Raw genomic sequence first — 12,849 nt, 5'->3', positions numbered from 1 at the left:
CAAATGATAGGTGGGTCAAATTACAATCTAATAATGAGATTCCTAGTGGAACAATTGTTGAGATTGTTTGTGCCTTGACTAATAGCTAGCTTTTGGTCTAGTGGTAAACACTCAATCCAACAATTGATATTAAATATGTTTTTGATCCCTTAACTTTCATTGGATTGAAATTAATATTTATTTGAAACGTTAGACCAATTTAATCAAATTTTGTTAAGTTTATTTAACGTTTCAAACACGTTTGTCAACTAACATTAAAGTAGAAATATGTCAAACCGTATAAAAAATCCAAATGTATTGTTAAACATGTTTGTTTGAAATGTTAAATAAACTTAACATAATTTGGTTAATAAGATTAAATTCACACATTTCTAAAATTAAGAGACTAAATTTAAAAAAAAATTAAAAAAATAATTCATATTTAAAAAAAAATAAAAGATCAAAAATATATCTAACTCATTCTTTTACTACAATGATTTATAAAATCTAAGGTAAATCTTAATTTTCGTAAGAAAAAGTAATTTATCTTGTTCATATTTATTTGCAAGCCCATGCCGTGAAACCGTTAGCTCACTGTGTGTGCCCAACACGTAGCATTTCGCATTTCAGAGTGTTCCCAAAAGCAAACGTTTAAGGCCAATGTTCCACTCTCAACTGTCTCTCATATAAATGCGTAGCAACCTTTTGCGCCCTACTTTCAACATATCCCATCGTAGCCTCGCTTTCCTGCACCTGCCCTCACCCAAATCTTTCCTCGCCAACCTTCCGATTTCCTCCTCCGTCATGGCCTACCGCCCCAACTACCAAGGCGGCGGCCGCAGGGGAGGATCCTCCGCAGCCGGTCGAGGAGGCGGCCGCCGTGGAGGTGGTGGAGGACGCGGCGGACGCGGCGAGCAAAGGTGGTGGGACCCTGTTTGGCGCGCCGAGCGCCTCAGACAACAACAAGCCGAGGTGAATTCGAATTAAAGTTTAAGCTAATTAATAATTTTAACTGTTGTCAATGTTCCAAGTTTATTACTATGATTATTATATTATATTATCATGATTAGTAGTAGTTGTTGTTGTAGTATCTATTGTGGAAAAAAACTGTTAGATATAGTTCTTTAGCTGTCTGTGCTGTTGTTGGATTATGAGTGAAGTTGCAAGTTTCACCTCTGTCATCTACACATCCTTTTTCCTAAACCCTAAACCTGAACCCTCCTTTAATGCTGTTTTGTCAATGCATGAAGTTTATTATTACTATGAGTATCAGTGGTAGTTGCTTTTGTGGAAAAATAATGTTTCGATACAGTTCTTTAGGTGCTATTTGCGTTGTCTGATTAAAACAAGTTTCACCTTGATAATCTGGGAAATCCTTTTAAACAAACCTCTATTATGCAGATTATCTAAGTAAGTCTCTCTGATCTTGAATGCAGCAGTACTGTATAGACAGTTCGTATGGAGCTGTATTTAAGTTTTTTTTTTTTCTTTTCTGTTGTGTTTGATAATGGGCACTGCAAGTTCCGTAGTGCTTTTGATTAATATTTTTTGTTTAGTTTTTGTATGAATATTTTTCGTTTTTTTTTTTTTTGCAGAAGGAGGTGCTAGACGAGAATGAGTGGTTGGATAAGATAGAGAAAATGAAACGAGGAGGGGAGCAGGAGATGGTGATTAAGCGTAACTTTAGTATTGCAGATCAGAAAACCCTAGCTGATATGGCCTATCAGCATGAACTCTACTTGTATGTTTACTAGATACTTTTAATTGCTTCATCATTTATCGTGATAGTTAACTGGAACTTTGATTTCAATTTTGTATTTATGATGTTTTACTATGACTGAAGAGGTACAGTTGTTGATAAGAAAAAGAAAATGAGCATGGACAATGGCACCTGAATCCTGTTATACACCTAGAGAGAGAGATAGAGATAGAAGAGAGAAAAGAGATAATGGGTAATAGTGACTAGAAGAGAGATAGAGAGAAAATGAGAGTGTCAACTAGGTGCATAGACTGCTGTTGTAGGTGTTTATGTATCATTCCTCATGAGAAAATCAATGCTTGATTGGGATTGATGGCATACAGGCATATGTAAAACAAACTGTGTCTGGGACTCTACTTGGTTGTTATTTATATGCGTGCCTTGTGGGAGAAGGTTTTTGTAGTTTATTGACACTCCTGGTTTTCTTTGTGAAATGGACTCCTCATTATGGAGCAAATTTGTTTGTCCTATAATGATGTTTTCTTTTCATTCTAATATCACATGAATTGAAGTATTTAACTTATTTCTCATGATAGTTTCCCTTTTTTCTGGCTAATGTTTGACTCCACTTTGGTGTTTGGTTGTAGTTTGGTTTGATGTTACATTAATGTTGTTTTGTGAATTAGGAATGTTCCAAGTTTGGGTTCTGTTTGAGGATTAGACTACCAAACCATACTGCATATTCTGTGAAATTCACAAGCCCACTCTGATTTCTGATGAATTGAACAAGGCTGTGTACCATAAAAGTAGGTCACTGAGCAGCAGATGCAATGTGGACATAAATTTTCAGTTTAACAACTTGCAGACTTATTGTATAGATTTTCAGCTGTAACAGGGAAGCAACTCATTTTAAACAACGGTCCTATTATGGGATTATTTTGTTAGAAACAAGATAAGTGAAATGACCTTGTGTTGAAAATTGTGAATGTTCATGGTAGGCTAAACTGCATGTAATGGTGGCCATTTTGGGATTTGACGCTGGAATCAAGCAGTCCACAACAAGACTTAGGTGCCACTATCACTTTGTAAACGTAGTATATTTAAATTTAAAATTGAAGCATAAATTATTGGCTTAATTTTCCCTCGTAACTGTGGTCTGGACATTTTTTTTAATTGTAAATTTGTAATGAGCACTGAACCAAATGGTACTGCCAACGTTGTTTGGTTTGAATTTGTTTTAGTGCTGTACTTGGTCCAGCCAGTTTTTGGGCTTCCTTAGGGTGCATATTGTACTTATCATGGTTGTCTCATGCACTATCATGGGATGGCGGAGTGGCCAACCCCTGCTCTTGAGGATTTTTTTGCAGACCGGCTTGTTGTAGCAGCTGTCATGCTACCATTTGCTGTTGATATTTCAGAAAGTTGCAACCAGAAGTGGGTTTTTTCGTTAAATTGAATGTAAAAATACCGTGAAACAAGTGTTATTATAATTTATAGGGGGTGACAACTAGTAGAAACATTTATTAAGTCTTAGCCTTTCCGCTTGTCAATCTCCTTTCATTGTATAGCCTGTCGAGAGTACCTGCAGCTTCTTTTCTTGGGTGATCTATTTCTCTGAAAGAATGGGATGGGAGAAACTTATTTGGTTTCTTAGGCTTTTGGGGTCGGTGAGCCTTAGGCATGAGCATAAAAGCCCACCTCTACCCTAAACAGACTATGATTTTATGTTTTGCCTTTTCATCAATCTTATAGTATGTTATTATTAGACTGTAGGATACTCTAATATTTAAGAACACTTAAACATTAACCCATAATTTTATGTTAAAAATATTATATAATAGAGATACAATATATACCAAGTGAAGTTGAGCTGTGTCCATTTCTTCCCCACTGCTTTGACTTCATTCATACGCTTGTCAGCTCAGTTAATATATAAATAAAAATTGTAGTAATTAAATAGAATTAGTATAATAAATGTAGTAACTGAATTATAACAATAATGAACTAAATAAAACATAATAGATAAATTAATAAAAAGTAACTAAAATATAATAAACTAAATAAAACACAATATAATAGAATAGGCAAAATAATAAAAAATTCAAATAATGTAATAATACGAAATATATATAATAGCTTAATGTGTAAAAAGAATATGAAAACTATTAAACAATACATATATTGTTATGTAATGCAAACTATATATGTGTAAAAGTCTAAAAGATGATAATAGTGGTCATCCCACCCAGCTGCTGCTATCCAGTATTGATTACTATGGTACTTACACTAACAATATTATGTTGGTATCTAAAAGTGTGGGCTAGGCAACTATAATATAACATGTTACATAAATGTTTAAATTCCTAATTATGATTAAATTTGTGGAAATAACATTTCTGGCATAGAATATGCTACATACTGAACATAGATTTAATGGTACTTGTTGTGAACATGCGAGCTTAATCTGATTTTTCTATTTTAACTAACATCTTAATGGCTTGACTTGTACTTTGGGCAAAGAAAGCCATGCTTACAGTAAAGGGAAGATTCTCGTTGTTAGCAAAGTTCCATTGCCTGATTATCGTGCAGATCTTGATGAGCGTCATGGATCAACACAGAAGGAGGTGGAGTGTACCAGTCCTATTTCTACTTCTTTCTGCATGTAGAATTGTACTAACTATGTTAAGTTTTTGGCAGATTAGAATGTCCACTGACATTGAGAGGAAAGTAGGAAACCTTTTGAATAGTTCACATTCAATGGGTGCAGCGCCCTCTAGTTCGCGCTCTGTGTCAACTGACCTTGGACCTAAACAATCTGCAATCACTATAAAAACTGTTTCTTCACAACAGACTGATACTTCAAAGGAGAAACTTAGTGTTGAGCTCAAAGAAAAGCAAGAACTTGTACAGGTAGATAAGCATTTGGGAGTAATTTGATCAGAATCCAATATCATTTGTTTGCAATTTGCATCTATTGTGCCAATTACTTGACTGCTTTATGTTCTATTTTAAACTTATATGAGGATTGGATATTATTTATATACAGGCAAGTGATAGCTTGAAGGAAATGAAATCATTTAGGGAGAAGCTTCCTGCATTTAAAATGAAGTCTGAGTTTCTAAAAGCCGTTCAAGAAAATCAGGTTAGCAGATATTTCTTATCTATCGTGACAAAAATGGCTTATTTACCATAGTTTATTGACTTGATTCATTTAGTAAGTCTGTAGGAAATAATATCTATAGATCTTAATGGAAATAATGAGGGTCAAACTTCAATACTAGATTTGTGGGTCGAGTAAATTGTGAATACTAATGATACATCGTCTGTTTGGACTTCTTTTTCCTTCTTTGTTTATTGCTGATCCTGACTTATGATCAGTTGAAGTCATTATTGCTTTGGCTCTGCAACATCATAAAATCTGGCTTGTGTTTGCACAGGTATTAGTAGTTTCAGGAGAGACAGGTTGTGGTAAAACAACACAGTTGCCACAATTCATTCTAGAAGAAGAAATATCGTGCTTGCGTGGAGCTGATTGCAACATAATTTGCACTCAGCCTCGTCGGGTGTCTGCTATATCTGTTGCAACTCGAATATCTTCTGAGAGAGGTGAGAGTATTGGAGAAACAATTGGATATCAAATCCGTCTTGAATCAAAACGTTCTGCAGATACGCGCCTGCTTTTCTGCACCACCGGTGTTTTACTTCGGCAGTTGGTAATATTTGATTCCTCTAAAACTGAAAGTATCCTGTTTTAAGATTCCAATTCCTTTCCAAACTAGTTTATGTATAGGTCTTTCTTCTATTGCCTCTAATTGGTAGTTGCCCGAGGTTTTGATGTTCCTTATGCTATTTACCCTACATTTTTCTTTGGCAAGGGTGGGGAGGTTGGATGTCACTTACTTATAGTAGCTATAAACCCATTTTATAGGCCGCCTTCTAATAGGGCAAGCTTTTGACTTATGTGAGAGTTGGTGATGATTTTGTATAATGGTCAGAAATTTGTTTCCTGCTGTCACCATTATTCCAAATAAAAGAAAAATGAATTTCAGCAATAGGTTTGTTTGTGATCTTAGTCATAAAAGCTCATCTAAGAAGTTAAATATAAATTTGTAAAACTAATCATGATCCTTCACCTTTTAGTTGAAATTTTTGGGACAGTTTTTTATTGCAAATTATGAAGTGGTGCTTGTATAGATCAAAAAGTAAAATTCATTTTATGAATAAAGGCTAGAATAGTTAGGTGATCTAGACTGGTCTGAAACTCAATTGGAAAGAGGTAAATATACTGTTCAGAAATTTGCAGCTATATCATGGGATGTTGTTATATTCTTCCATGCAACTAGTGGCTTTGACTTGTCTTTACTGTATTTGTGTTTAATAGGTACAAGACCCAGACTTGAAAGGTGTTAGTCATTTGCTGGTGGATGAAATTCATGAAAGAGGCATGAATGAAGACTTTTTAATTATAATTTTACGTGACCTTCTTCCACGACGTCCAGATTTGCGTCTCATTTTGATGAGCGCCACTATTAATGCTGATTTGTTCTCTAAATACTTTGCAAATGCCCCAACAATACACATACCGGTATGCATTATTTTTTATTTCATATTATGAAGGTTTTTTTTATTTTTTATTTCAATACAAATTAAATATCCCCTTTTATTTTCTTTGGGCATATGTGCCAGGGATTTACTTATCCTGTGTCAGAATACTTCTTAGAAGATGTGTTGGAGAAAACTCGATACAGCATCAAGTCAGATTTTGACAATTATGAGGGGAATTCAAGGAGGAGAAGGAAACAACAGGATTCAAAGAAGGATCCCTTGACTGAAATGTTTGAGGCATGTATATTTGAACTATCAATCTATGTATTTACAATCTTCATAATAAATATAATGTCCTGTTTTGATAAATAAAAGAGACTTAAGGTTGATGAACATTTTTGGTATGAACTTTCTAGAAACTTAAAGTATTTACTAATCTTTTCTATGAATAAGTTATTTATTCTATTTCTTGTTCATTGTGATTTTCTCCTTATGTGTTGCCTGTTTCTGTTACTAATTGATTCACCTCTCCTGTAATCACAGTATGAATAAATGTACGTAAGATGCTCACACATCTCGTTATTTCAGGATATAGATGTAGATACTAATTACAAAGATTACAGCTTGGGTGTAAGAAAATCTCTTGAAGCTTGGTCGGGTGTGCAGATTGATTTGGGATTGGTACGTGTGTTCACTTTATTTTGTCAGATCAATCTGTGTTTTATGAATTTAATTTGCCAGCAGTTGGGTAAATCTCTTTCATCTTTCTCTTTTGTCTTAGAAACTTTGTATGAATTTATCTGGTCAAGATGCATCAGATGTTTGAACTTTTTTGCTGCATATGGAGTTAAAGTCCTTTGAAACAATGTGTTTGGGAGAATTGTGTTGTATACTTCATCTTATATATAGAACGAGTTCATCTTACGTATAATTATTTCAACAATTGTGTTGTATCAGTTTGGAAGGACTAACTTCAGGGATAATTTACAGCTATTAACTACGGTAGTATGATATGCTATAGTTGACTAATATTCTAACATTTGCTAACGAACCTAGATAAGTATTCCAACAATCCTCTACTTAATTTTCCTCTTGCATTGAATCGTGCATTCAGTGACAGTATCCTTTGTTGCTACTATTGCTCTGTTTCTTACTGTTTTTGTCACGTATGTGGCTGTACACATCCATTGAAATTTCATCTTGCATTTTTAGTAAGGTAGCATATTGTTTACCCTATTCCTTTTTTTTTCTCATGTTGTGGCATCCTTTTTAAAGTGTGCCTGTGTCATTCTATTACTATAATGTTTCAGGTAGAGTCTACAATCGAATATATATGTCGGAATGAAGGTAGTGGAGCAATTCTTGTATTTCTCACTGGCTGGGATGAAATCTCTAAACTACTTGACAAACTTAAAGGAAATAACTTACTTGGAGACCCTCACAAGTTTTTGATCCTTCCTTTACATGGCTCAATGCCAACTGTCAACCAATGTGAAATATTTGATCGTCCTCCTCCAAACAAGAGGCAAGCATGTTTCTTTTGTCAATTTCATTGTATATCGTCTTCCATTTTAGAAATATGCTTGGAGAAGTTCATGGGTAGAAAGTTAACATGCTCTATAGATAAGTGGGGTAAAGATCAAGCCAGAAGCCAAACTACATATTGGACTTGAATGGGGGGATCTGGTGAATGTAGACTGGTTGATCTAGTTTCCTTTGTTTAATTTTCAGGGATTTTCCCTGTATAAACTGTACTATTGCTAACTCACCAAATTCAGAAGTAGCTTAAGATAGATTCCAGGAGAAAGTACTTTGTTTTTATTCATAAGAAAAGCTTAGGTTGGCAAGAAACTTAAGTTGTCCTCAAAATATAATAATTTGGAGAAAGGCTGCAAAAGTTTCAGCAGATTAATAATAATATACTTGAAACTGAATATTATTGTGCATTAGTGTCAATTTGCGGAATTTAACAATTGATGTATGATATAATGAAACATGTTAATTGCTAGAGGAAGATTGTTTCCGGGAAATAATATTGTTATAAGGTGTGGCTGTTCATTAACTTGAAATAACCATGGGAAATTAGGTACCTATTGAATAACCATTCATTAATTGCATAGTCTAAACTCTTGGAAAACCTAACTTCTTGCATTGATATTGTTTTCTGCTTTGTTTTGTGATTTTATGTATTGATACTGTAATTGGCTTTTTGCTTTACTGAATATCCATCAAATGATCTTTTAAGATGTGAGGTATTTTTCTCTCTTGTATATTTTGTTTTCTTGACATTTGATTGTTATTTTTGCTGTTGTAGGAAAATTGTTCTAGCAACAAATATTGCTGAGAGTAGCATCACCATAGATGACGTTGTGTATGTCATAGACTGTGGCAAAGCAAAGGAGACCAGCTATGATGCTCTAAATAAGCTTGCCTGCTTGTTGCCATCGTGGATTTCAAAGGCTTCAGCTCATCAGGTATTGAAGTTGTTCAATATATTTTTCACAGCATATTTATTGCTTTCATTGAACATGTGACTCTTCAGGCTGAGCCCCTTAGTTGTTAAACATTGTATTTGACTCTAATCCCCCTGCTCCCCTCCCTTTGCCATTTCCAAAGATAAAAGACGGAGAAACATGCAATGTTTTACTTTTACTAATTGGTAGACTTTTTCAGAGACGTGGACGTGCTGGTCGAGTGCAACCTGGAGTTTGTTATAGGTTGTATCCAAAACTGATCCATGAAGCAATGCCTCAATACCAGTTAGCTGAAATCCTCCGAACACCTTTGCAAGAGTTGTGCCTTCATATTAAAAGTTTGCGGCTTGGAACTGTGGGATCATTTTTAGAAAAGGCACTTCAACCACCAGATCCTTTAGCTGTTAAGAATGCTATTGAACTTCTTAAAACAGTTGGGGCATTAGATGAACACGAGGAGCTCACTCCACTGGGTATATTATGCTGAATAAGTTTGTCTCCTTAAGCTATATAGAGTCTAGACTTGGGATGTTATCTGAGGCTTAGCTAATTTGATACTTACAGGTCGCCATCTTTGTAACATACCTTTGGACCCAAATATAGGAAAGATGCTTCTCATGGGCTCTATCTTCCAGTGCCTCAATCCTGCCTTAACTATTGCTGCTGCTCTTGCTTACCGCAACCCGTTTGTCTTACCCATAAACAGAAAAGAGGAAGCTGATGCGGCAAAACAATCTTTTGCTGGTGATTCTTGCAGGTAAGTCCATCATATTGTGCTGGAAAATTGTTCCTTTTAGTGGTGCTCATTCAAATTTTACTGCATATCACGCTAGTGCTCAATTATAATATAAATATAATTTTGACTCAGTGATCACATAGCCCTTCTCAAAGCTTTTGAAGGGTGGAAGGATGCAAAGCGAAGTGGGAATGAGAAGCAGTTTTGTTGGGATAATTTCCTGTCCCCTGTAACCTTGAGGTTGATTGATGATATGAGGATGCAGTTTCTTAATTTATTATCTGACATTGGATTTGTTGACAAGTCCAGGGGACCTAATGTAAGCCAATAGTCTCTATTGCTTTTCTTTTCAAATAAAATACTTATACCCATGTTTCCCCCAGTTTAGTTTCCCTCTCTTTCGAATGTATGGCTAAATTCTGAACAAGTATTAGGAAAAGGGTTATCAAGCACAATGATGTCTTTGCAGGCTTACAACCAGTACAGTCACGATTTGGAGATGGTTTGTGCAATTCTTTGTGCCGGGCTGTACCCCAATGTTGTGCAGTGCAAAAGAAGAGGAAAAAGGACAGCATTCTACACTAAAGAAGTAGGGAAGGTTGACATCCATCCTGCTTCTGTTAATGCTGGGGTTCATCTCTTTCCTCTGCCCTACATTGTGTATAGTGAAAAGGTGAAAACAACCAGCATCTATATTAGAGACTCTACGAATATTTCAGATTATGCCCTACTTCTATTTGGTGGTAATTTAGTCCCCAGCAAAAGTGGTGAGGGCATTGACATGCTTGAAGGTTACCTTCATTTCTCTGCTTCAAAAAGTGTTATCGACTTAATAAGGGTAATGTTCCCCCTGACTTTTCCCAGCAAATCTCTTATGTTTTGGCTTTATAACTTAAAGAAAAGATCTCACAATGATTATTTGTTACAAAAGCAAATGTATATATAGTAAAATCTGTAGTTCATTCAATTTCTAACCAAGTGCTATCATTGGATTTTATCCTCTAAAGTGCACTCCTCGCTTTAGAGGATCCTAATCCTATTTTACCTATACTTGAGCATAACAATCTCTCGGTAATGGAATAATGCAGAAATTACGTGGGGAGCTTGACAAGCTTCTGAACAGAAAAATTGAAGAACCTGGATTTGACGTTTCTTCAGAAGGAAGGGGTGTGGTTGCCGCTGCTGTTGAGTTACTGCACAGTCAAGTCATTAGATAATTTATTTTCCAGGGCTCAATCATGCTGTTCTAAGTCCTGCCATTCATTAAATAGTATATTTAGCATAAAATTTTGCGATTTTGGTAAAGTTTTTATTGATTGCTAGCATTAGTATTTATCTAGAATATTTATGTGCAATATCTGATTTCCTTGGTTAAAAGGAAGATAGCAATGGGAATGAGTTTACCCAACCAAGGTTTTGTTTAAATAGGTTTGGCCTTTTTAAAATTTCAAAGTACAGATTTAAATATGACTGCTTGTGTAACTTATGTATTATAATAACACTTTATTTTAGAAAAAACTATCAGAATATCTTTAAATAAATTTATTGCCGTGATTTTATTTATAGATGAACATATTTAATACTTAAAAAAGAAAGTGTTAAATGATATTGGTTCAATTTTAGTAGGGTTACACCAATTCTCAATATTAGGGATGTCAAATCGGGTTCAACTCAACTGGAAAAGGCAAGTCGGGTTACATATTTGAACCCATTAATTCGTAAGAACTTTGCTCGTAGGGCCATAAGACTGGCTAACTCAACTGATCCGTAATTTTTATTTTTGTCCTAATCTTTCTTCGTCAATCTTTGTTGAGCTGTGTTCATTCTTCAAGCTCTATAGGTTCTTCTCCAATGTATTCACGGAGTGCGACTCCAGTAGCACCGACAGTGACCTCACCATGACGACATCCTGATCCACGATGACTTCACTCATGGCGGCATCACCTACGGTGAAACCCACATCGTAGACGTAGAGCACGACTCCGACGACTCTCTCAGTACAAGTGCGACTCTGAACACTTTTCTTAGTAGCGACCTCACCTATAACGACGATACTCACAGCGACATTGATTCAATTCTTTTTCCTCATTTTATGATTTAGGGTTCCTAAAGTTGTTCTTCATGGCGGCAACTAGGGGGAGTCTTTGTGGCGGCACAATGACAAACTTGTTTGATTTTGGATTTCTTCATTACTATTCTTTGCATCAAGTTTTCTGTTGTTTGTTTCTTGTTGTAAACCTTGTAATGATGTTGTGGATTTGTTTGTTACGATTTCGAATTGTTAATTTTTGGTTGTGATTGTGAAATGAGATGATTTCCAACATGAATTAGGGACTTTTCTAGACGAATTTAACGAGAGGGGATGCATGAATTAGGGATTTGTCTATGGATGAATTTGATGGAAAGGGATACAAGGGGATACGTAAACTGAGGAAGAAAAAAAAAATGGCGCGAGCCAACCCGTCAGGCCCCCAATAAACGAGATAAGTTCAACCTTCTAACCCGACTCGACCTGTTTTCAGCAAGGCCAAAATCGAGTCGGGTCAGTCCGTTTTGTCATTCCTACTTAATATGATCTTGTTCTAAGATGGCTAATTTAATATAACCATAATAACATCCCATTTACCAATGCATTTTTTTTTTCAAATGAGTGAATCATCATCATAAAAACCTAATTTAAGACATGAACAAATGACTCTATTGATAAGCAAACACATTTGAATACTATGCATGATTTTTAATTATTAATGATTTTGTTAAGGATTAAGACATCAAATTAAAAACAAATATGTAAAAGCACACCACTTAATAAATAGGTTAATTTAACTCAACTTATTTATGATGTGTTAAAATGTTGGTTAGGAGTAATCCACCACAAATTGGTGGGTTAGGATTTGACTCTCATGTTATTTAGTTTTGATAATTACTGTATTCTGAGTTTTGACATATATTTTAATGGATCAATGTTGCATTTTAGATCATACAAATATATTATTATATGCAATTGCTATGAGATTTTGGACAAACCTAAAAATTATATATATTATACTCAGGTTCTTCTACACTATTCGTGATTATATAAGTTTGATTCTTAACTTGAAAATTTTAAAGTAGCAAGTTTTATCATTCTACTCCAAGATAAAGGTAGCGTGTTTCTCCATTTATAATCTCCTCTTATGTTTTTAAATTTAACATTTGTTGGTTCTTTGTTTACATTTGTGCAAATTTATATTCCATATATATTTTCTTTGATTTATTTGGTTTAAAACTTGGAGTTAATGTATTCTTCTTTCTTTATCAAGTGGTACAAAGAGTTTTTAATGTATAAGAGTTTTTATGAATCAATACGTAATTTTTGTTAGCAACTCTATTGGAATAAGGGTTTTTCAGTAAATCTAAATTTTCTTAGATCGCTT

At 34.8% G+C, this 12,849-nt stretch overlaps 1 protein-coding gene across 4 annotated transcripts; it reads left to right on the top strand.

Moving 5' to 3' along the window:
- The first annotated feature begins 584 nt into the window (after positions 1 to 584).
- Positions 585 to 10,954, top strand: LOC114191075 (DExH-box ATP-dependent RNA helicase DExH1). 4 transcript variants are annotated; one of them, XM_028080234.1, is made up of 16 exons: positions 585 to 951; positions 1,575 to 1,720; positions 4,203 to 4,302; positions 4,376 to 4,588; positions 4,725 to 4,820; positions 5,116 to 5,391; positions 6,060 to 6,263; positions 6,365 to 6,520; positions 6,812 to 6,904; positions 7,534 to 7,748; positions 8,538 to 8,697; positions 8,897 to 9,170; positions 9,262 to 9,454; positions 9,566 to 9,752; positions 9,903 to 10,271; positions 10,522 to 10,954. In XM_028080234.1, the coding sequence occupies exons 1-16, from the start codon at positions 670 to 672 to the stop codon at positions 10,648 to 10,650; spliced, it is 3,093 nt and encodes a 1,030-aa protein (XP_027936035.1). In that variant the 5' UTR covers positions 585 to 669; the 3' UTR covers positions 10,651 to 10,954. The 4 variants fall into 4 exon arrangements, with proteins under 4 accessions (XP_027936035.1, XP_027936036.1, XP_027936037.1 ...); XM_028080235.1 differs by lacking the exon at positions 585 to 951 and having other exon boundaries at positions 4,381 to 4,588; positions 10,522 to 10,858; XM_028080236.1 differs by lacking the exon at positions 585 to 951 and having other exon boundaries at positions 1,612 to 1,720; positions 4,199 to 4,302; positions 4,381 to 4,588; positions 10,522 to 10,858.
- Positions 10,955 to 12,849: the final 1,895 nt, after the last annotated feature.

This window comes from Vigna unguiculata, chromosome 7, assembly GCF_004118075.2.
Source record: "Vigna unguiculata cultivar IT97K-499-35 chromosome 7, ASM411807v1, whole genome shotgun sequence".
NCBI classification, from domain to species: Eukaryota; Viridiplantae; Streptophyta; class Magnoliopsida; order Fabales; family Fabaceae; genus Vigna; species Vigna unguiculata.
Note: the sequence above shows the minus strand (reverse complement) of the source record. Positions and strands in the feature narration are given on the sequence as shown.

Coding starts and splice junctions, on each gene's coding strand:
- LOC114191075 (XM_028080234.1), top strand. CDS start 670: ATGCGTAGCAACCTTTTGCGCCCTACTTTCAACATATCCCATCGTAGC. Junction 6,521..6,811: donor CCTTGACTGAAATGTTTGAG/GCATGTATATTT, acceptor TCGTTATTTCAG/GATATAGATGTAGATACTAA. Junction 8,698..8,896: donor CAAAGGCTTCAGCTCATCAG/GTATTGAAGTTG, acceptor AGACTTTTTCAG/AGACGTGGACGTGCTGGTCG.